This window comes from Macrobrachium nipponense, chromosome 32 (genome assembly GCF_015104395.2).
Source record: "Macrobrachium nipponense isolate FS-2020 chromosome 32, ASM1510439v2, whole genome shotgun sequence".
Taxonomy (NCBI): Eukaryota; Metazoa; Arthropoda; class Malacostraca; order Decapoda; family Palaemonidae; genus Macrobrachium; species Macrobrachium nipponense.
Window position 1 is genome coordinate 29,752,875 of NC_061094.1, and position 25,000 is coordinate 29,777,874.

At 37.2% G+C, this 25,000-nt stretch overlaps 2 protein-coding genes across 2 annotated transcripts in view; one reads left to right on the forward strand and one right to left on the reverse strand.

The window, feature by feature from the left end:
• Window positions 1-21,542, reverse strand: part of LOC135207297 (transmembrane protein 132C-like) — a 266,712-nt gene extending 245,170 nt beyond the window's left edge. The window contains exon 1 of the mRNA XM_064238972.1: window positions 20,843-21,542. Coding sequence (XP_064095042.1) covers window positions 20,843-20,900 — 58 coding nt within the window. The 5' untranslated portion in view covers window positions 20,901-21,542. The remainder of the gene's footprint in view (window positions 1-20,842) is intronic.
• A 1,703-nt stretch (window positions 21,543-23,245) lies between these two features.
• Window positions 23,246-24,600, forward strand: LOC135207395 (uncharacterized). The gene is made up of 3 exons (XM_064239125.1): window positions 23,246-23,249; window positions 23,384-23,684; window positions 23,805-24,600. The coding sequence occupies exons 1-3, from the start codon at window positions 23,246-23,248 to the stop codon at window positions 24,598-24,600; spliced, it is 1,101 nt and encodes a 366-aa protein (XP_064095195.1).
• Window positions 24,601-25,000: the final 400 nt, after the last annotated feature.

Sequence of the window (25,000 nt, forward strand, 5' to 3'; positions counted from 1 at the left end):
TGGTTGTGTTACTTCTTTTGCCTGGAATCTCCTACTTAAAATAACTAAAATCTACTTTTGATTAAGAGCGGTGTGTTTATTGTTTCAGTTGAATATGGGTGATTAGCATGGTTGTGTAAAAAAAAGAAAAAAAAACAGATGTCTGCAGTCATGACATAGATTTAGCCCTCTTGAATTAGGCTTTTTCATAAATCCACTGACATTACATATAACTGTATACTCGAATTGCTCGCTGTTCTTAGAAAAAATAAAGCAAACTTAAGAGTTATGGTAATGGGGTATGACGCAGGAATCAATGCTCCACATAAGAGATGGCAGGTTATGAATAATGGAAATAAAAGCAATGAAGGATTAGTCAAGCATGCACCGAGAAGGTAAGAAAGTGTTCATGAAAAGATATAATTATCCATGAACTGCTAACCTTGACACATTAATAATGTAAGAGTATCTTACCTTGCAGGTTATCTGTGAATGACGAAGAGAACGGGGACGTTTTATCTTAGAAAGAATATTAACGAAAATTATATTGATAAAAAACGGAAAGGCTTCTCATAATGTTGGAGGAAAAGAGACACTAAATCAGGGGTATTGACAGGGTATCGATATTTTCTTGATTTAATCAAATCAACAGGAGGAATAGCACTATAATTGTAAAAGCAAATGACATTATTAAGTTAAGCCCATTACATTTGGAAGGCTTGGAGACGCGAGATGCAGAGCAGTGTTAACCGTGTAAAACGCCTGAGTCTCGATTAACAGACTGAGCAGTTTGAATGATAGGGTGAATCGAGAACACATTGACAGCATTTTTGACTCTCACTTTTTATATACTGGTGGAGGTCATCCCAAATGTCGTCAAACAGTGCAGTGCGGCAGAACTGAGGAAGTAAGCTTGGGAAATTATCAAGAACTGCTTGGAAATTCAAGAACGACTGCGATTAGCAGAATAGGAAGAACAAAAGAAGAGAGCGTCAGCAGAAGATGGGTCCAGTCATAATAGGAAAAGGCGAGAAACGGTTCAGCGTCAGTAGTAGATGTGAATCCTACAGGTTAAAAGCCAGACACGATTTGGCTCTGAATGCAAGTAGAACAGAGCGCAGGAAGTTTGACCAAATGGACAGTATACCGCCTTTGGAGATATTATGTCTCCCATTTACCAACACCAACTACCAAAATTTCCCGAAGGACCGCAAAGTTAAGTCTGTATCATTAGAAAAGATCCCCAATAGTGGCTGCATCAAAGAAGTTTTCCGTTGCAAATATGCTTTCAGCCATCAGAAAGAAATGCGTTTATACGATTTCACTCTTATCCTTATATGATGGATGAGCCATAAGAAATAGGGGCAACAAATTGTGAACATGCATTGCTCAAAATCGTTACACTGCATTGCTCAAAATCGTTACAGCAGGCCGCTACGATAGCCTATTTGTCAATATATCCTTCACATAACTGATTATGGCTATTAGAGAAACGATAAATTTTCTTCGCTCTTGCAGTATTTACGCTTCGAAATAGTTTTCAAGTGGGATTGCTCTTGATACAAGCTGGATTGATGGGCGACATTATTTAAGGACATTTAGCAACGAAAACATACCGCAGTGACGGTACTGACTGATTCTCTCTTTCACTCGAACACAAACATATGATGCGCTCACGTACATGCATACAGAATGTCCTTTACAAGCCTTTATTAGCAAACAAATTGCACCCGATTTGATCCTGTTGTGGTTGGCATTACGGATATAGAACCGATTTTATCATTCTTCATCAAATATTTAACAAACCAGCAAGAGAATGAGTCTTTTCTACCGCTAAGTCTTGTCTGTCATTTCTTCTGATTACCGGAGACCACGGGACAGAACGGTTTCGGTGATGAGCAACGTACCGTTGCAGTTCAGGGAAAGGATCAATCCTAGTTAGAGACCCCCAGCAAAGTTCGAGGGTCGTTATCTTTATGATATTTACAGGAATTTGTCAATGTTTTTACGGTCACCCCAAACGGGCTTGTACTGAACACGCCGCTAAGGTGGATACATACCGGGTTTAAACCCCTGAGGGGGTTAACTATTTAGGATAGATCATAGAAAAATTAATCAGTTGTAACCAAACTCATCGGGAGAAGATGCTTCGAAATGGTATACACGAAATTAGTTTAACTATGCGTTTTAAAAGTTGCTTTCAAATGTACTAGCTACCAACAAGGCTTTTAGCTCAGTGCAAAAGAAACCTTATGACTGATTATTGAAGATAATGGTGATGATGATGATAGCATATTAATGAGCTATCATTGTGATGGCAGTACCTTTACTACAGTATACTTTTGAATCCAGTCAATTAATTAGCCGATAGAGTAGTTTATAGGGATGTAGTTCCGTGAGGACTTTCTAGACTGCTCAATTCATTTTCACTAGTGGTGTTTCCGGAGTGCAAGAAAATTGTTGTTGTGAGGCTTTTTATCATTAGTAAAAAAGTGAATATGTCTCCGCCGTGTAACATTGTTATGACGCATAATTCAAGTAGTCTGGACGAAACTCGCACAAGGCCAAGGAATCCGAGTACAGAGTGCCTTAGGCATGTCAGAGATTATTCTTGTTAATTGTTTGGTAGAAGAAAATACCGATTGCTGCGGAGTGTTTGAAGTTTTGATTTGACGAAAGTTAATATTTTGTTATTAGGAAATGACGAATTTGCTCTTCGCTGCCAAGTACTTGGGAGTTTTATGATAGTATCGACATTTGTGTAACTCCACATGAACTCTGCTATTTGGATATTGACGTGGAAGTGAGTCACAGAGAAGTAAATCAGAATAGAAGTGCGTGTTTAGATTCAAAATGTTTTGTAAAGTACTTTAAAGTTTGTGTGTGAGTGTTGCAAAATTATAAATTGATTTTGAGCTGGGAAAAGTGAGTGTTATATTCAGCAGCTAATAACCTATTATAAAAATTGCTGGAGAATACATTCCAGTAATATTTTTTTTTACGGTCAGACATATGTAGTTGAGACATTTTCTCGAGATCCTCTGAATTAGTCAAGTTTGAAATAAGAAAAAAAAAATTTAAGTTTAGTACGATAAGAGTAGACAGAGACGGCGGTCTAGTGGCTGTCATTAGTCCAGCGTTGAAAGAGGAAAATATTAAAATGGAGAAATTGTGACAGCTTAGATTGAACCCTGAGGGAAACTATTGCCCCCCCCCCCCCCCCCAATCCCCGCCGCTTTAAGGAATGAAGGAAGCTTATAATGGGCATTGAGAGTTGATGGGGTGAAAGACATTCTGATGAGCTACACGTGTAGAGTAGCTACAACTGCCATGAAGGGTCCACTTTTCTGTTTTACGTAGACAGAAAACTATTGAGATGACTGTTTGTCTGTCCGTCCGCACTTTTTCTGTCCGCCTTCAGATTTTAAAAACTACTGAGGCTAGAGGGCTGCAAATTGATATATTGATCATCCACCCTCCAGTCATCAAACATACCAAATTGCAGCTATGTAGCCTCAGTAGTTTTTATTTTATGTAAGGTTAAAATCAGCCTTAATCGCGCGTCTGGCACCGCATTAGATGCTAACAACACAGACCAACACTGGCCATGGCTGAAAGTTTCATGGGCCGCGGCAGAGAGTTTCATGGGCTGTGCTGATAGTTTCGTACAACAGATACGCTGTACAGAAGCTCGAATGCGCCGAAGTTTTTATTTTCTCGTTTTATAAATCATTCGCCTCTCCTCCATTTTTGAAAGGAGTCGCGCCTGGAAGGTGGAGTACTCGAATACTCAGCAAGTTTCTAAAGGTGAGGTTGCTAGCCTCACACCCTTCTTCTTCTTATCGGCTGGAGAGACGAAGTGAAATGGGATGGCATTAATATTTAAGAAGTGAGAAAGAGCGCGAAAATAGGAGTTTATGGTAGAGTTGGGCGTCACGTGGTCGACGAGCCACTAATGAGCCTTCTGTGATGTCTATGAAGTGGATAACCGATATATATATATAGATATATATATATATATATATATATACTATTATATATACATATATACATATATATATACTATATATATATATATATATATATATAAGTATAAAACATATGTATATATCATATATATACCCTATCTATATATACTATATATATATATAGATATATATAATATTTAATCTTATAATCCTATATATATTATATATATAATAATATCCTATTATATATTATTATATATATATACTTAATATATTTATATATATATATATATATATATATATATATATATCCAGCTATTATTTATGGGTGAGGTTGCTACCCCATGCCCTACTTACCTTCAGTCATGGAACGATCAGCTGTATAAAAGACGAGTGCGTGTATGTATGCTTTCATTTACGTAAATAATTGTGTTCGTAAGTAATAAATTTACGTATAATTGCAAAATGCGCCCGAATGCACGAGCATACCTGCAACTTTAACCTGGACCGCAAATAGAAACAAAAGCAAATGTTACCCTTCACAGGATATTAAACGGAGGGCAGGAACCTTACATAAGAATTACCAGTATGAAACATCAGTTATTCTCTTGTTGGGGGAATATCTATTGATTCCATTTCCCACGTGAAGTACGGCCAGGGGAGGAAGTTCCGTACCGCCTTTGTGCTGCTGCACCACAAACCCTCTTTATCTGAGACAATGAGCTCACAGCGAACTTTGCTCCTATGTGCAACACGCGCGCACACATACACGGAGAGAGAGAGAGAGAGAGAGAGAGAGAGAGAGAGAGAGAGAGAGAGAGAGAGAGAGAGAGAGAGCTTTGACCACTAATATGGTGTGTATTGATTTGTGAATGGATGGTGCCATTAATGGTGTTAACAATCGGTGTGAATGGAGAGATTTAGGGAGGGCTTTCGCTGCATAGAATAATGGAATACACATTTGATCTTGATTCTCAAAGCATCGACGAACCTGATGTACTCGTGAATATGAAACAGTAAGAGAGCCATCAAATGATTTACACTTGTTTATTCATGATATTCATGCATGCACAGGTTCAAATGAAAGTATTCAATACAGAAATCTAAATTCTAAATAATGTATCCCTGAGACAATAAGCTCATTCATGGAAAAACTGCTCATCAGTTCTTTCGACTTCATCCTGAAGGGAAGCAAGTTAATATCTGTGCGGATCAGACACTTCCCCACCCTCTGCGATATAATGCTCCGTATCATTCCTTATTGTCGGGCTTTTCTATCGTTTTTATAAGAGATCTGATAAAAATGTCTAGTAGAAATTGGGAAGTATCCTCTACCTTAGGTCGGTTTTACTCTTTCACTGTCTGTCTTGAGCGTTTAAGATTGTTTCTGGATTAGAAGTCTTGGATCGTTTCTTGATTAGAAGCCTTGGATTGTTTCTTGATTAGAAGTCTTGGATGCATCAAAAATCAACATGACGCTTAAATATTTCATTTCTCTCATTGATGAAAACTCGACTGAAAATTCATCTTTCTCTGTTTTACCGTCCGTCTAATTATCGTGACCATAATCATTTGGAATATTTTTATTTTATTTATTGTTCATTCGGCTATAATAACTACAATAAAACTTGATAGTGTTAGGAATATTTTTAGTAACGGGATGCTAAATATCGGCAGTAATCAGGTGCGAGGTCTATAGAACTTATGGGGCCAATAGCTTACCAGTGCGTATTTTTTTGTAGTTTAGCAGACAACCTTAAAGTTCTTTATATCTTTTTATATGTTTGGTCATTTAACATTTATTTCGAAGTCCTTTTCCATTTTAAGAATTCATTTTAGGGCGGCATCGGTGTAGAATGTCTTTGCTGACCTAATACGAGGTGTGTGTCAGTGCCCGCCATAACCCACGACGTAACAAATCAGTAAATGATTGAACTGACTGCAGGTCGCCCTTGATTAGGTTTCTCCTTCTCATACATTCGACCTTTTTAGAAGAGGAGCCGTCATCAACATTGACCCCCTTTCTGTTTTCAGCAATTATTTAGGCCGACAGGAACACAGCGAGATTTGACGAAACCTTCTCAAATTTTGACTCCCCTGGGAATCGAACCTGATTGATATCATGACCACTGAAGCACAAGACCCCAATTGTTTTTATCATTTAGGGACGCTGTATTCTCTTTGCAGTTTGCATATGTTGTGGGAGAAATTCGTGCAGCAAATCACGAGTTTTCAGGAAGTCGATGTACCATTTACATATGGTACAATCGATGTACCATTTACATATGGTACAATCGGTTGTACCATATATTCCTTCAGTTGCATATTTTGTTTCTTATTTTCTGTTTGCTATTGTGAATTATTTTTCGTTACTATTTAGTATTTGCACGTTTTCATTAGTTTTTCATATCAGAGATGACGGGATAGTCGTTTAACTATAGATGGTCGGTTAATTGTAGATAACTTAACCAGTATGGTAGTCGAATTAGTCACTGAAATATTTCGAACAAAAATCAAGTAAGGAATAAGGAACTGTAGTTAACTATAAAATCTCAAAGTCAGCGTATTCATGATCAACGTGAGTGTTTTCGCGCATAAGAAATGGTATGCAAAGCCTGACGGAGGAAGTAACTTCATGTCCTCATGTATCGTGGAATAAAGAAGCAATGGAGGGAAGGAGAGTGAATGGAGCCTAATCCCGAAGGAAGAGGCATTCATTCCCTCCTCTTGAGGAGCGAAAAGAAGGAGAGTTCCTAATGCCTGACAGCAAATGGAAAAAGACAGCCAGCGACCCGAGCAATCCGGGATGACCGATCTCCATAAAATAAAAGTGGGAAGTTAAGTGGCTTCCGAGGAGAAGGGGCGCTGGCTGGCCTTGAGCTATGCATGAGGAGGAGGAGGAGGAGGAGGAGGAGACAAGAAAGGAGGAGGAGGAGGAGGAGGAGGAGGAGGAGGAGGAGAAGAGCACTTCACCAGAAATGAACATCTTAAGTCAAAATAGTGGTTTCACTTATCACAACGGGAGGGGTGACTCGCCGTCGTCTGCTAATTCGTGGGCTTCTCTTCCAAACAAAATAAATCAATCGGTGATGTCAATAAATCAGTAAACATTCTGGAATGTTTACCAACAGAAAATCCAATTCGAGCAACATGCCGTGTATATGTTTTCCCTTGAATATATGATACTGGAATTCATCTGGAAACCGTTTCCAATTTAAGATAACTTTTATCTGGTAACAATAATAATAAAAACACATGACGAGGAAACAAATGCGTTCTAGCATAGCATACCGCAGCTAGAACATTCATTTGTTTTGGGGGGAACATTCTCTCTCTCTCTCTCTCTCTCTCTCTCTCTCTCTCTCTCACTCACTCTCTCTGTTCTTGGCAGCCTGCCTATGGTAGCTTCGTAACTGGGTTAAATCTCATTAATATCATTATTTTCTTTTTTGTGAAATCGGGGAAAAGTCTGCAGCACTCCTGCAGTGAGCTCTGTGTTCAGCCAATAATCATGGCGATGTCCTTAACAATGATAATTAACTACTGAGGTTTTTACAGAGAATTGCCCATACAATAATAATAATAATAATAATAATAATAATAATAATGATAATAATTATAATAATAATAATAGTAAAAATATAATGCGAATAATTGTTAAACTTTTTATAATTTTAAACAACTTAGACATGTGTTATAATTAGCTGGTTGGAATTTGCAATTAAGCTATGTTCCAAAACTTTATATATATATTATATATATATATATATATATATCATATATATATATATATATATATATACATATATATATATATGTGTGTGTGTGTGTGTGTGTGTGTGTGTGTGTGTGTGTGTGTGTGTGTGTTCTTCGGTTGCTAGTCTTTGCTCAGCTTATATTAAAGATATAATCGTCTGCAAGTCCGCAAACAGAATCAAGATGGCTGATAACTTGAAGATTCGCGAGTTAAATGCGTTATGGTAAAAAAAAGGAAAAAACTATTCATACTCATGCATATCGGAAAATCAGTATGGCCTTGTACAGTAACTAACAAGTTACACTAATAAGAGCATTGACGATTTGTCTTTCCTCTCCCGAGCCATGCTGCGCGTATGAGAAAAGCTCTTAAATCAAGTCTACAGCATAATCTATTATAAATATATATTTGTTAATATTATTGTTATTATTATCATTATTATCATTATCTTCATCATCTCGTCCTTCGCGTGCAGAGAGGAAATGATTTCATATTCCAGAAACTTTGGAGGGAATCTCTTATATGCTCTGAGAACACCTTCTGGAGTAACATCAGAATTGGTCTGATAATAATAATAATAATAATAATAATAATAATAATAATAATAATAATAATATGGTTATTATTGCTGATTACGAAATTGATATAGAGATACCACCAATAAAATGACGATGACCGTTGCTTTTTTCTTAGTTTTCTGTAAATGAAAAGTATTGAGAGGATTTTGTCTGTTTGTCCGCCCTCAGATCTTAAAAATTACTGAGGCCAGAGGGCTGCAAATTGGTATGTTGATCACCCAACCTCCAATCATCAAACATACCGAATTGCAGCCCTCTAGCCCCAGTAGTTTTTATTTTATTTAAGGTTAAAGTTATCATGATCTTGCCTCTGGCACCACTATAGGTCCCAACAAGACAGGCCACCACCGAGTCGTGGCTGAGAGTTTCGTGGGCCGCGGCTAAGAATTTGATGGACCGTAGCTGAGAGTTTCATACAACATTATACGCTGTACAGAAAACTTCGGGGCGTTTTTTTTACTTTTTTTTTTTCTTTTAATTGTAGCACCCATTTTCCCGTTACAACAATATTGCTCCCGAAGTTGTTACTGTTTCAACGCCAGGTGATATATATAATATATATATATATATTATATATGATACATATATATGTGTATATACATATGTATGTATGTATATGTAGTATATACATATATATGTGTGTGGTATTTAATATCTAATTCGCTTCTACCTCGGCAATTATATATTTTCATATAGTGGTGTGTGTGTGTGTGTGTGTGTGTGTGTGTGTGTGTGTGTGTATAACGTTGCTCGTGTGAATCTGTGATGTGATGAGAACGGTAACATGTCAGAAGATGTGTGTTTCCAGTTGTGTGAGAGAGAATTGCAAGGAAGCAGAAAGCTCTCGTGGTCACAGAAGGCCGAGTTGCATTCCACGTCGTCCAAGAGGCACACGTGCAAGAACTCTCATCATCATACCTTGCTTCCTTTCTTATCTTCCGTAATTCCTTCATACTAAATATCCCTTACGATAAAAACTCCCTAATATAGAGTAACTGTGACAGTCATGTCGTTTTTTATTGCCTCTTGCGGTGCCTTGGCGAGGTAATAAAAGAAAGGTATATTTCTTTTGTACTCGGGTACGACTTAGTAAAATGATCACATTAAAACATATTACGTCAAAATACACGTAGTGGGGCTATTTTAATCGTAATTTAAATAGATAGATTGATAAATAAATAAATAAATAAATAAATAATTAAAACTCAGAATAAACGAATGAAATTCATCCAGATAAGAGTTTCTCGCTTAGCAGGTGGTAAATCAAATGCAAATGATTTAAACCATTGAAGGTTGTATGACAGCGGATCAAATTTTCTGAATTCAAGGCTGAGGGTTCGAAGCAAAGGAGGTCTCACAATCTCGTGCCTATTTTTAGGAGTTAGAGACGTAAGATGCGGTGCATATATGGTGACCCATTTTTTCCTTTTAGTTTTCATTTTTTTTCAGCTGGAAACAAAATATTTAAGTCAAATACGGTTCTTTATGCACCATAGGCATTAAATAGGAAGTTGCCTCTTAATGTTCTTTCATGATTTTCAATAAATTTTTTCTTATGCCCATTTTTTTGCAAAAGTAAGTTATTACCAATGTTTGTTATGTAACTTTTGGAGTTTGTTTTCACTAGAACAATTCTCTTTAAATATCTCAGTATATCGTTTACATATTTCAATCGCGTTCCTGGACTAATATCTAGGAACGTATTGAATTATTAACAAAAATAAGGGATTCGAAATATGGCATTTATTGACGCAATGAACACTGGATGTACTTGTTTAAAAATGTTAATAAGGGTTGTTGAGATGCCACCTGAAACTAGAGAATATCTAGAGAACTCCTCACTATGAGTAGTACATTTCAAATTACTCTACACGGCTATTTTTGTCCGCAACTGTCTGCATGTAATGAATTCAGCGTAAGAATAATAAGCATGCTCCCAATTGAAGACAGGTTTTACAAGAATTGATGACACTGTAAAATCTCCTTACACACACACACACACACACACACACACACACACTATATATATATATATATATATATATATATATATATATATATATATATGCACACACATATATATATAATATATATATATATATATATATATATATTTATGTATGTATGTATGTATTATTATATATATAATGTATATATATATATATAGATATATATATATGTGTGTGTGTGTGTGTGTGTGTGTGTGTGTATAGAGATAGATACAGATAAACTATAGATAGATAGATGGATGGATGGATAGATAGATATACTATGTGGAAACTTGATCCCTGAAGCAATTGTTCTGCACTACTACTTCATTTAAACTGGAAGGCATCTAGCAGATATATTTATCCTGGAAAAGTTACAAGCTTTCCAGGACGAACTGTCCTCATCGTCTAGTAGCCATAGAAGCTACGGCTACCAGATGATAAGGAAAATTAGTCCTGGAAAGCCTGTAACTTCTACTGAATAAACATCTCCGCTAAATACCTTCCAGTTTAAACGAAGTATTAGTGCACAGAACAATTGCTTCAGTATTCAAGTTTCCACATAATATATCTATCTATCTATCCATCTATCTATCTATCTGTCTGTATCTATCTATCTCTATACACATACACACACATACACGCACACACACATATATATATATATATATATATATATATATATATATATATATATATATATATATATATATATACATATATACATATATATATATATATATATATATATATATATATATATATATATATATATATATATATATCGTAGCTAAAGTATGGATAAAATTTTTCAGTGTGACTAGGAAAATATACCCAGAATGCATAGAGAAGTTGAGTTGTTTTTCAGTTTTTAATGTGTTTTTAGGTTTCATAAAAAAAACTGATCCTCCTCAACTTGAGTCCTATTTATTCATTTATTTATTTGTTTGTTTGTTATTTACTTAATCATCTAGTTATTTAATTGTTTATTTTTCTAGTTAATTATTTATCTATTTATTAATTTATGCATTTATTTATTTATATACTTTTGATGTTGAAACGCAAGTTTTATGCAAATATTAATCGACTCTGAATCTCGGCAACACTTCTTTTAGGCTTCCAAATACGTACTAAAAAGCTCTGGAAATATTTAGCATTTGTCTTGGATAGCAAGTTAATGCGGTGACATCTGGAAGCATCACTGATGTGACGTAGTGGATGATGTCATCAATGCGGAGAAATGTGGACACAATTAATTATGCATGTATTCGGGAGACGAAGACGGAAAGACAGTCCGTATTAATTAATGTTAAAAGGACTTTGTTGAATGCGGATTGAAGGGGCTTCTTAGTTTTTACTGTGAGTCGAATTTGACATTTGAAAGTCTCTGTTGGGTCGTGAACACATCTGGTCGACAGCTGATCTGGAAAGAGGAATACCTAGCTATGTATTGTGGCCAGTTAGCTCTTGTGACAGTGACTAACCCATATAATTAGCTGTCACTTTAAATACCTTATCTTGGAACAATTTCATCTTGCGATAATAAACATTTTGATATTTTCTCCTGTATTTAATAGTCTGTTTATAAAAAAAAAATGCTCCTGTTTGCAGCGTTAGCGTTTGAATTAACCGTTACATGCACCCATTATTTGTTTTCAAGTACGCTATTGAATACAGGAGTAACTATCAAAATGGGTCACTGACGTTAGATGAGATTGTTCCAGGGTAAGGTCGTTAAAGTGATAGCCTAAATAGTCGCTGTCACAAGAGATGACGGGCCAGAACAGAACTACATAGCTAGGTATGTCTCTCTAGATCGCTGTTGACCAGACGCGTTCATTACCCAGCAGAGAGATTTAAATTCTGTTCACGCACACACACACGCACACGCACACACACATTATATATATATATATATATATATATATATATATATATATATATATATATATATATATATATATATGTGTGTGTGTGTGTATGGCTTTTTTTTTATTGTATTTCAAGGTGGTGTTACAAAATCCATTAACAAAGACCGCATGATTCAAATATCGATGGCTATTCTCATAAGCAGGTACGCGATGACATTGCGGTAATCAATGATGGCTATCGAATTCCAGCTGCTGCCTTGGTATCACATTCGCTGATGCCACGGGCTGGCATAGTAAAGAATAATACAAATGATGACCGCTCTTATTTTGTGTATTTTTCGTCGAAATGTTTCCTTTCGCTCTCTCGGCGTTTGGCACCTTAGTGATGAATGACCAATCGTAATTAATGCCCATTAGAATCTTGAGCGAGCAGCGATGTATATCGCAACCTGTCCAGTTTGCTGACTCGGGAACTGTTTATTTTAAATGAAGACTTGAAACAGCGTTGAAATGTTGCTATGTAATAATTATAGCAATGCCATTAAAGGTAGACAGGTGTTCTGGGAATCTGTTTACCTTGACAATTCATCCGTTGCTTTTGCTGTAACTTATTCAACATTTGATTTATACTGTAAACTGTTCTGTTTCTCTTTTAGCCACAGATTAGTTTTTATGATATTGTGAATTATTGTAAAGATTCTGTCAGTTTTCTCTATTATATTATCATTATCATCACCTTTACTAAGCTTTGTCAGCCAATAATGCTTGTGTATGATTTTAATAATTAAAAAACGCTAATGGTTGTTTTAGACCTGAGAATGTTATAAAGAAACAACAAAACGCGTTGCAAAGAAAATGTAATGGTAATGATAATAACAAAGATAATAGATTCTGAGACCTCGCCTTTTCTTACGTTATACTCCCCGGATGGGGTTTGTGCCGTCAGTGCACCTCTCGTGGTGCAGTGTAGCATTGCTTCGGGTTCTTTGCAGCGTCCCTTCGTCCCCTAGCTGCAATCACTTTCATTCCTTTAACAGTACCTCCGTTCATATCCCGTTCTTTCGTCCGACTTTCCACCTTCTCTAACAATTGTTTCATAGTGTAACTGCGAGGTTTTCCTCCTGTTACACCTTGCGAACCTTAGCGTCATTTTCCCTTTGAGCGATGAATAACCACGTAGGTCCCAGCGCATGGCCTTTGGCCTAAATCCTGTATTCTACGTCATTAACATGCACTTTTCATGGAGTTCTTTTTACCAATAATTCACAAGCATTGTTTCTCGGTAAACGTCATCGACAGTGTTTGGCTTCGTTTTAGCCTTGTAACTGGGTCTTGTGGGCTGAAGCGTGAAGAGACGGCTACTGCCAATTCAATTCAAGTCAGAGAGTCTCATTTTGAGATGATGATCAGAGACGTGAACTCGGAACTCGAGCCCAGGGGCTAGGAAACACCCAGTAAACTATTCGGCCGAGTGGGAAGAAAACGCCTACCTGTCTGGGAGTGAAGGAGACAAAAAGAGGAAATAGTTTACAGGATAGGAAGGAAAAGTGTGGCAGAATCGTGCACTGTTTTTGTGGTAGTCTTTACATCCGTTTCATTTTCCGAAGACTAAACTAGAACTTCGGACGAACACGAAACTAAAGATGTGGTCGCACTTTCTCGTTCTTTGATGGAGCTACAACACTAGTGCCACTGATTCTAGTTATTAGTGGTAGTTTCATCATATTTGTAAACTAAATAATAGTTCAGTATACTTCAGCATGGCGACATTACACAGAACATGTATAGTATTATGAGCCAAAAAGATTAAATTGCGGTTTTGACATTTTTCCAGTAGGTTTCTAGAACTTACCCTATTTTTTTAAGTTTGGTCCACTTTTTCGAGTTGAAACTGTGGTGGTCAGAGAGAGAGAGAGAGAGAGAGAGAGAGAGAGAGAGAGAGAGAGAGAATAAAGTCAATGTAAAACAAGCTTTAGATTTTCAAACTTGGGACAGAAATGTTTCACTCAAGAGTTCAAGTCAAAGCTTTCCAGAAGATTTATTTATTTATGTTTTGAAGGTCAGTCTGCATTCAATTAAATTCTTAAGACTGTGGTTTTAGAAAGGTTAAGCTCTCTGGTTATTTTATTAAAACTCTTTTTTGAACTGGAGTTGCGTCACTTCCTGTTATGAAACCGTCTGGAAATTAAAACCTCTATAAACGTGGCGTGATTCTTCGTCAGTCGGCCTGGAATTTCATAATAAGAAAAACTCAGATGGCGCCCTGGATTAGTCCAAACTCCGTCAAAATAAGAAAAAAAAAAATCTTCATACAGAACTGTTATCATTTTCTGCATAGTTTTCCCCGTAGGGGGCAATGTCCTCATTGCACCTCATTCGCAGGCCCTTACCTAGAGTTTTTTTTATTTGGGGGTTCGTTTTTCCCAAAACTGGACCTTTTCTTCTATAAATGTCAATTCATATATAGGTATATACAAGATTAAATACTTGAAAATGTTATTTTAGTTATATTAAGAAGAAAAATTGGGTATGCGGTCTATGCCCTTGTACCCGATTAGATGATGTTATTTAAAGTACTGACTTTGGTTAAGAGAATTTGACTTAAAATTTTGAAAGTTTGCAATGAAATTCAAGAATATTTCTTTAGTTTTATTTATTGATTCATTTATTATGCTAACGATAACATCCATATAACTTTATTTGTTATGTTATATACTTTGACTTGACAAAAAAACCATAATTATTTATTACTTTGTAAGTACAGTTCAATGGAAAGGATAGTCACAGAAAACATGAACTTCCAGAAATTTGGGACCCCCGACCCCACCTCGGTACGGGTCTGATGCGGTGCACTGTAGGCATTACTACTTGAGGTTTTTTACAGCGTCCGTTTGGCCCTTAGCTGCAACCTCTTTCATTCCTTTGACTCTCTCTCCATTCATATCCCCCTTCTTCCATCTGACTTTCCACCCACTTTTAACAATTGTGTTTGAACGCAAGTTTTCCTCCTGTTACGCCTCTCAAACCCTTTTATGGTTAATTTCCGTTTCAGCACTAAATGACCTCATAGGTCTCAGTGCTTGGCCCCTGGCCTAAATTCTCTATTCTGTTCTATATTAGATATATATATATATATATATATATATATATATATATATATTATATATATATACCTATATATAGATATATATATAGATATATATATATATTATATATAGTAGATAGATAGATAGATAGATAGATATATTATATAGGTGATATATATATATATATATATAATATATATATATATATATATATATATTATCATAATATATATCTATATATATATATATATATTATATATATACACCCGTAAACGTTGATTCCAGGTGCATATTGCACAGTGTCAACCTTGTTTGTTGCTCGGGTCTCTACGTTGCAAACCTCCTGTGAAATAACTGACTGGAATTGTTTTGTGTTTTCCCTTGATATGTAGGTTCGGTAGTCGTGGAATTCATTGCCATTTCAAACAGTATTTGCTGTCAACGGCCGTGTAACAGATGAGCTACTGGTATTCACTGGAATATCCTTTGTGACGCTACAATTTGGCCAGAGAGCTTCAGTCATTTTGAGATGACGCATTAGATGTTTGTTCCACATCAAAATACATTTTGCAATCAGGTCGTAAAGTGGATACATCAGTAGTCTTTTGCCTCGATTGTTTCAGGATCGCCCCTGGCCTTTAAATTCTGTCCTCTTGTTATCTTACATGACTCCTCGAATCCAGTCACATTCCTTTAACAGTTCAGAAAGGCAGGTTACTTTCTTATGCGAATACATTAGGAACTCATTTCTTGACATTTTGCACTTCACGGGAATAATTAAAGGGTCTGCACTTGCAGTAGAATGTTACAGAACTTCCGCATCGAGAGCGCGGGAGTAGCTATTTATTGAACAAACTCTTTCCCCACTTTTGTTCCGAATAAGAGATGTTGGCGGTGAATTTGTAAGTACATACATAATAACACGTGTCTGTTTGACATTGGCAGTTAAACAAATTCATTGTTTTAAAAGTTTAATGTCATTTACGCGTGAAGGACTATTGAAGAAGTGGCATCCTTGTCGCAGATTGTATGGAGAGTGAAGTCTTCCTACATAAATTTAAGATGAAGAATGAAGCCTTCCTACATAAATTTATGATGAAGAGTGAAGCCTTCCTACATAAATTTATGATGAAGAGTGAAGCCTTCCTACATAAATTTATGAGGAAAAATGAAGCTTTCTTACATAAATTTATGATGAAGAATGAAGCCTTCTATATAAATTTATGATGAAGAATGAAGCTTTCCTACATAAATTCATGATGAAGAATGAAGCCTTCCTACATAGATTTAATAAAAGTAAAGCTCTTCATTACTTATTTCCTCGCCGAATTATATTCATTTCTGAAAGAAAAACAGCAGGAAATAAGTGACATGTCTGTTCGAATACACAAATCATTTTGCTTTGGTTGAACCCTTTTAAAAGTTCGATTACACTTCAGCTGTCTGAGCTGATGACGCGGTCTGTTTATTATATACAATGCCTGTTCAGTGTTGCTTTAGGTTGCAATTGTTATTCCGGTGCTTGGGGAAGAATTGTCACCCCTGAAATTCAGACGTTTCTGCGGTATCGCTACCAAGGCCTACCTACGTGAGACTCAACGAAAACCCCCAGACTGGCGGAAATGGACCCCCCTAAAATACGGCACTGCTCCGAAATTCCCGAGATGCTTCGAACCTCATTTCACAGGTAATTTGTTCGGCCTGGAATCGCTCAGCCCTTGGAACAGGTAGTCGGCTATATTCCCAGACCAGTGTTTATTGTTACTATGAAAGATTTGATGACCTTGCATCAAAATTATTCTACCAAAGTTCGTTCGTTTCTGTTCGCTCGCACAAACGAGTCCTCCCCTTCAGCAGTGATCTACTCTAGCGGGGATATCTGCCAAGTCGAATAATTCAGCGAGTGAAGTTTGATATATTGTTGTTATTTCGTAAATTTAATGAATGAGAGCCCTCTCGCCTTCATTCTGCAGGTTCTTATAAACATCCTGTGTTAAGCAGTTCTAACATTTCCCTCGGACTAGGGCTCTCTCTCTCTCTCTCTCTCTCTCTCTCTCTCTCTCTCTCTCTCTCTCTCTCTCTCTCTCTCTCTTGCGCCTGCGCTCCTGTGCCAGATACAGAAATTGAATTGCTCGCCTCATTAGTTTCCTGTTAAAAAACCAAATTCCCGGCCAGAAGCGAGTCTCAGAAGAATGTCGAATTGTTCTTACAACATTTCTGATAAAAGAAAATGCCTTTAGCATCATCCCGAGTATCTGTATTTCAAAGCAGGATACATTTTACGCTACCTGGCAATTTTCACTCGTTTGTATTTCACTTCCACTCATTCACTTCCCCAGACTTCCTCGCCTGCGATATGACCATTCTTAATGAAATTTCGGACAAGCATTATTAAAGTTAAGCTCATATCCATAAGTAGGATATTGTGGGGTATGTTCCATCAGGTGGAAAATCACTTTACTGAAGATACTTAGATTTTATTTTCTCTCTCTCTTTTATCTTTGACGGAAGAAAGTATCATAATCAAAATATTCCTTGAGTAGTCTACGAGTGATCTTTATCATAATTCTGCTACTGATCTTTTTCGGAATTTTATATTTGGGCGTTCTCAGATTTTGTCAAATATTCATCTTGTAAGCTTTCTGGAGTAGTTTTCACTTTCGTTCATTTTTCCATATTGGAAGAAGAAGCACACTCACATACTTGCATATATATATATATATATATATATATATATATATATCTATATATATATATATATATATATATTATATATATATATATCTATATATAGAATATTATACAAAAATATATGTGTATATATATAATATAATTATATGTGTTAAATACTATAGATAACATTCTTAGTTTGTCATAAGTTACCTGCTTATCTTTCTTTTATTCAGAACAGTTTCTTACAGTTTTGTATGGCCTCAGTCATTTGTTGTTGGTGCACATGTCCAGTTTATCAAGCATAAGTAGTGTGTGATTGGGAAGGTTTTCATTTCCACTCTTGTCATAAACGTATTGCAGTTACTTTTTCGAAATGAAATTGAGGATTTCATGACTCCGTGGAACGTTAGAAGAAGTACTGAAACAAATGATCTAGTGCAAACTCTCTCTCTCTCTCTCTCTCTCTCTCTCTCTCTCTCTCTCTCTCCAGCGATTCGCTCCTTAAGACGAGGTTTTCTGAATCACTCTGTTCTTAATAAACTCTGCGAGACCATTGACCGATACCAGTTTCTTTTCTTTCTTTTCGGGGCTTCAGGTCTTGTTCTGAATTGGCTCTTATTACTCGGTAGGAGAGAGAGAGAGAGAGAGAGAGAGAGAGAGAGATTCAAATGTTGGGAAATAAAGTGTATCAAATAGTTTAAGCGGTAATGCTCCGTCATGATAATTCGGTATATGGTGGACAGAAAGAAAAATTGTGCATTGTATTGCTCTCATACGCTGTAAAACCAAGAAAGTGGTTTTTACAGTAAATATAATTATTTGCTGCTTGGGATATTTTTGTTTGTTAATTATATATATATATATATATATATATATATAATATATATATATATATATATATATATATATATATTTAAATATTATCATTTCCATAGCTATATATAATATATCTATATATATAAGGATGCTTTGTTGTGATAAATGAATAAAATAATTAAAAATAAATTCCATGACATAAAATACTCCAGGAGTGTAGTCTTTTCGAATTTCCATTAAGCTGTTCAATGCTTAAAACTACCTCTGCCACGCCCTCTGGCTGAGTGACTATCTCTCCTCTCTCTCCCTCTCTCTCTCGCTCTCTCTCTCTCTCTCTCTCTCTCTCTCTCTCTCTCCTGCTCTAGCATCTGGGGACGCAACCGGCCCACATGTCCGCCAGCGCCGCCATCCTCCCACACTCCTTCCCACACAGACATCAAATAGACCCCCACAGTTATAGACGTGAAAGACAGGCCTCCCATGTCTCCCCATAACAGGAGAGTAATGAGTAGGTAGTTTTCTTCATTCATTCATTGATGGGGGTGAAGAAAGAAGCCTCCTCCTCCTCCTCCCCCTCCCTCGCTGCTCACAATGAGATCTCTCCTCAGGACCCTCGGTGTTGTTCAGAGGCGATCTCCTTTCGGCATCCTTCCTATTTATTCTCCGCTTCCCTCCCTCCCTCCAATCGCTGTTTTCTCCTTCCTTTTGCTATCACCTACGTAGTATCCCCTCCCCATTTACCGTCGCCATCTGGATGGAGAGTTTGGCCTCTCCGTTTCCTGCAGCATTCGACGACTGTCATATATTATGCCTATACTACCAGTTTTGTCTCCGGTTATTTCTTTGTTTTGACTACAGCAACCCCGGGTCAGTTGTACGAAGGTGGACTCTTAAAGGACGGAAACCAGTGGCTGGTACTCTGAGAAAGTCGGCACAAGAAGAAAACTTCATTGACGTATAAACTCATGTTTTTGTCGGGAGAGAAAACTCGAGGCTGGAATACTCTGCTTGGCATCCCTCTGCCGTGTATTGATCTGGGCTTCTGTTGGTAGGTGCCACCGACCGCTAGCAGCTACAAATGAAGAGGCAGTTCTGAGCACTTTTTTCCGGACACTCGTAACGATTGCCCTTTTTTTTTTATTTACTATAGAAGTAATTGTGTGTAAGGACAGATCCTTTTGATCGTCCGAAGCCATCACGTACGCTGTAAACATGGAAGACGGCCGATCTGTGGATCGTTATTCCGATAGCCGCATGGCCGAACACATACGTACACGAATGCTCTAAAATTGCCTTTGGTATTGTACGTTGGATTTAATTGGTCAGTGCAAACGAACCTCTCACTGCTTGGTCATTTTCTCGAAAGAAGTTGCTTCATCAGGGTATCTGTTCGTGCTCTCTCTCTCTCTCTCTCTCTCTCTCTCTCTCTTTCATAACTTTAATGCAAAACCTGCTCTCATGCAGTGCACAGTATTACTGTACAGAAGAGGTAAATAAACAAACTGAGCCAGCCTGGCCGTGCTTATTATTTCCTTCATACATTGCAACAGATGGCTTCTGGTGTTACTGATAACTGTGGGCGTTCTACAAAATGCGTTTTTATTGTAAATATTAATGTAAATGGAATATATAATGTTCTGTACATATACAACACTAAAAATGTATGAGCCTAAATAAGTTTAACCGAGTAGTTTTTTTACACTGAAATTGGGAGCTTATGGCATAACGAAAGAGAAACATTCTTTCTTGTGAAATGAATATAATGATAAGACAAACAATTCCATTGAAATATTTATGGAAATAGGAGTTTTAAATAGCGCCAAACGTCGGGTAGCAAATGTCACAGCTAGAGAAAACTTCTGAGGCATATTTATTTAATCATCCCAGGTATTTGCGAAAGGTTGTTATTTTACGGATTTTGCAGAACATTTTATGCACCAGATTGGTACAATAAATTAATCCTCTCTCTCTCTCTCTCTCTCTCTCTCTCTCTATCTCTCTCTCTCTCTCTCTGGGTAGACGTAGGATTGTCATTCGTGAGGGGGGTAGACTACATCTGGGCAGGGTGACCCTTTTCGGCGGGAGAACGTAGGGAGAAAATGACACCACCCACTGACACAACTCACCTGTCAAGCAGAGCAGCCACAGCGCCCACGTTACCACGCCCATTCTATATCTATCCATTATGTCTCGTTTCTTCCGTCCAAAGTTGTGGTGATTCTCCTGCTCACTCCCAGTCACTCATTCGAGTGATCATTTTGACTGTTTCTTTTTCCGAATTGCACAGGAATTTTCTCTTTCACATGTAAATAAATCTTCTCTTATCAATCACTGGCAGCGCTTATTTCCAGCTGTTACTATGGGCGTAGCACTAACCGTTTGACACTGACGTTTATGACATTTCTTTCTGTCTGCCAAGACTCGATCCAGGCTCTCTTTCTCTCTCTCTCTCTCTCGCTCTCTCTCTCTCTCAGGTCAGTGGTATGAGGATCACTACCGAACGATTTCGCAGTCAGTTAACGACACACAGGGCATACGAGAAGGATATAACCCGACGGGGATCTAGGTCAGCTTTGTCACGAAGATTTACCGCGCTAGGTCGCAGGACTCGGTTCGTGGCAGAGATAAAAATCCTGAGAAGGTCAGCTGAGCCGCCGTGGAGTCCGAAGGCGGGAAAGGGCGTCAGCCAGCGCTGCTGTTATTCGTGCAGCGTGTGTGCTGTGCGTGCAGTCGGCGGAGGGACCACCACCGGGTCTTCCTTCGGCAAGCGTGGTGGATGCGAGTGTGTGTATTAGGGCGCTCGGCTCCCTCCATACTAGAGGCTTTCCCCCCATGTAAGGTACCCTTCTATCCCCACCCAATTGGCGCACGCGCCCTTCCGCCTCTATATCACAACCAGAGGCAATCTTACACTATGCGACGCACAGTCCTCATTCTCTTCTCCATTATGAGATATTCGGAAACAATCTTTCCATTTAGTCTTTTCTCCAGCAGACGCTCACTGCAAAGGTCTCGCTCAAGGCCAGCCGCTATCGACGGCGACTCTCCTCGGCGCTCAAAACCAAAATCATCAGTTGAAGTGGCATCTGATGATTCCCTCATTGCTATTAGGACTGATATCGCGGTCATTATCGAGGCTCGCTGAGCAGCGAGAAGATGCCTTGATTGTTGGGTCATGTTTAACATTTCACGTCTTGTCAGAACAGCTGATTGGGGTGTAAAAGTGTGACCATTTATGGGTCAGATTTTTCAGTCGTATCTCCTTTGAATTTATGTTGTTTATACAATTAGAACTTGAATTTTCTAGATAAAAATTGTCCGACTTGTGTGTTTGTATATTATAATATATATATAATATATATTATAATAATGTATTAATTAATTAAATATATTTGTGTTATTTTATATATATATATATATTACTATATATATATCATTATATAGATATATAGATATATAATATATATTATAGATATATATATATACTATGAATAGATTAAGTATATTTGTAATATAATAATATTATATATATATATATATAGTTATATCTAATAGTATATATATAGATATGTAATAAAATTATATATCTATATATATATATATAATAATATATATTATATATATATATATATAATATTTTATGTATATAAATTTATGTTATATATACTGAATGATCTTACTGAAGTCTTTCCAGCTTGCTTGTAGAATAATGACTGCAGGCATTTCAATAAAAACATTTACTTTATTGAGGAATGTAACTGTATTTTAAGAGGAGCAAACCTAACGATTTCAAAACTATTTGAAAAAACATTGAACTTTCATGTTTATTATAGAAAACTGAAAAGAATCAAAACAAGGTCATACCGTCCATTGCAGGCCTTTTTTTCAATGACGTATGATGACGTTTATTTATACTCTCGGCAGAATTTTTATAAATAAGTAGATGCTGCTGCTTTGTGTTGATGGTATTTTGTTTATTATTCTGCTGATTTTTACAATATTACTGTTCTTATGAGTTTATTTATTAGTTTTGATTATGATTTTATGTTGTTAATTTTAATGCTTTCTGGCAACATTGAGCAGCACCCTCGGCCTGTTACTCATTACAGCAAGAAGAATTGCAAAGTATTTTACTCAAATATTCGGGGCTTAAGGTCAAATTTTCTCGATCTCCTGAGTTGTGCCCGTAACTACGATTTTTTTTTCTTTTATCTGAGACTCTTGTAGGTAGTGAAAAATCTAAGGTCGAGTTTTTGATAACATCCCACACGAGTGAGGTATGGCTGTAGTATATATACTCTTTTAAGTCCTCACGACCTATTTATCGTCAGAAAAATTTGGAGTGTCGTTGCCATGAAGTTGTTTGTTTTAATATTTTCAGATGTTCTACAATGTTATGTATTTGCTGTTTACTGTAATCTAAATATCGACGATTCCATATATGACTGCCTTTTGGAGAGGATTAGTATTGCTCAGTCACAGGTGTCGGAAGCTTCATTCGTTATTTGTTGAGACTAATGCAAAGCATAATGAGTGAGTAGCTTGATTCAAATTCCACAGTTCAACATGGCGATCTGCCCTTGAGTTCTGTGTATCCTCCGATTTTGTTCAGCTAATTGAAGACCCCACGCATATTTCTGGTGATAGATGAGACCTCCCATTCACAGATGTTACAGCTGTTGTGAAGTCCAAAGTCTGTGAATATGATATTGTAGGCACATCTGATCATTGTGCCATTGAGATGGTCATATCTGTCAATCAGTATATTCCTAAATCCACTACTGGAAAAATGGTCTGGTTGAAATCCAGAGCCAATTGGGATCCCATTAATGAAGCTTGTCAGGCGCTTCATATTTCAGATGCTATATTTGATCCTGATCCCAAGAAGTTCAGTGACATGCTGATGGCTATTTTAATTAGCCAAGTCTCTGGAAAGGTCACCAACTTTAGGACAAATGGCCAGCCAGGGTTTGATGTTACGTGTATATGAGCCTACCATGACAAACAGGCCAAATTCAATGCGTGGAGACGAAATCGTTGAAATGAAATTTACGCTATTTTTGTTGAGCCTTGCCGTGTTGCGAATAGAACTTGTCATATAGTCGAGAGAAATTACAATAATTCCTTGAAGAGGAAAATTGAAGGAATTACTCAACCTCAGCTGTGGTGGACCCAATTGGCATCATCTGTCTATGGGTCATACTCTTCTTCCATTCCACCACTACTAACAGATGATTGTAGATTGGTTACTGGCCCTAGAGAAAAGGCTGAGTTGCTTCAGCAAGCTTTTGAAACAAAGCAATCAGCTGAGGATGTCCCTTTCCCTGATACTTTTCACCCTGAATCTCTTCTTACAAAATTTGCATTTCGCTCCAGGGACGATAAGAGAATTCTGGATAATCTTTATAGCTGGAGTGGAGAAAACCCTGATGGGTTCGTCCCTTTTTTTTTTTTTAGGGTGTTGGCTCCCAAGTTTAGCAGATTTTATAGATTTTTATGTCGACGTAGTATCTTTGTGGATGAGTGCAAGTTTAAGAATACAGAGCCTGTTCCAAAGAGTGGCATATCTGCAGGCTGCAGTAACTACAGGCCAATCTCTATCACTACTCTCCCTGTGTTATTCAAAATAGCTGAAAAACTTATTTTTAAGTCACTATATAAATATATTGAGTCTAAAGGATTGTTAGCTGATAGTCAATATCCTTATAGGAAGCGGCTAGGTACCTGCTATGCTCTTTTAGTCTTAACACGTCATTTGCAAGGCAAGATTGATAAGGGTTTTGAGTGTAGAGTAATTCAGATAGATTTTAGTGCTGCTTTCGATTTAGTAAATCACAAGGCACTTAGTGTTCATAAACTTCACAATCTTGGAGTGGGTCGATAAATTTTAGGATTACTTCAAGATATCCTTACAGGTAGGCAGCAGCGAGTTACTGTGGACGGGATCTTCAATGAACCAAGACCTATTGTATCTGGAATTCCACAAGGCACTGTTCTTGGTCCACTGTTATTTTGGTGTATACAAGTGAAGTGCTCGTTGGCCTGGAAAACAAGATTGTTCAGTATGCCCAAGATGCAACGTTTGTGGGTGTAGTAGTCTCCACTTTTGAAAAATGAAGCTAAGCTGCCCTCAACCTCAATCGGGATGTGGACCTGATCAGGGAACGTTGTATAGTCGGTGGGGTATGAGGCTGAACTCCAGTAAAACGAAAACACTATTGATTAGCAGATGTGGTACAGATTTCCCACCCCATCCTCTCCTTCAGGTGGATGGAGCTTCGCTG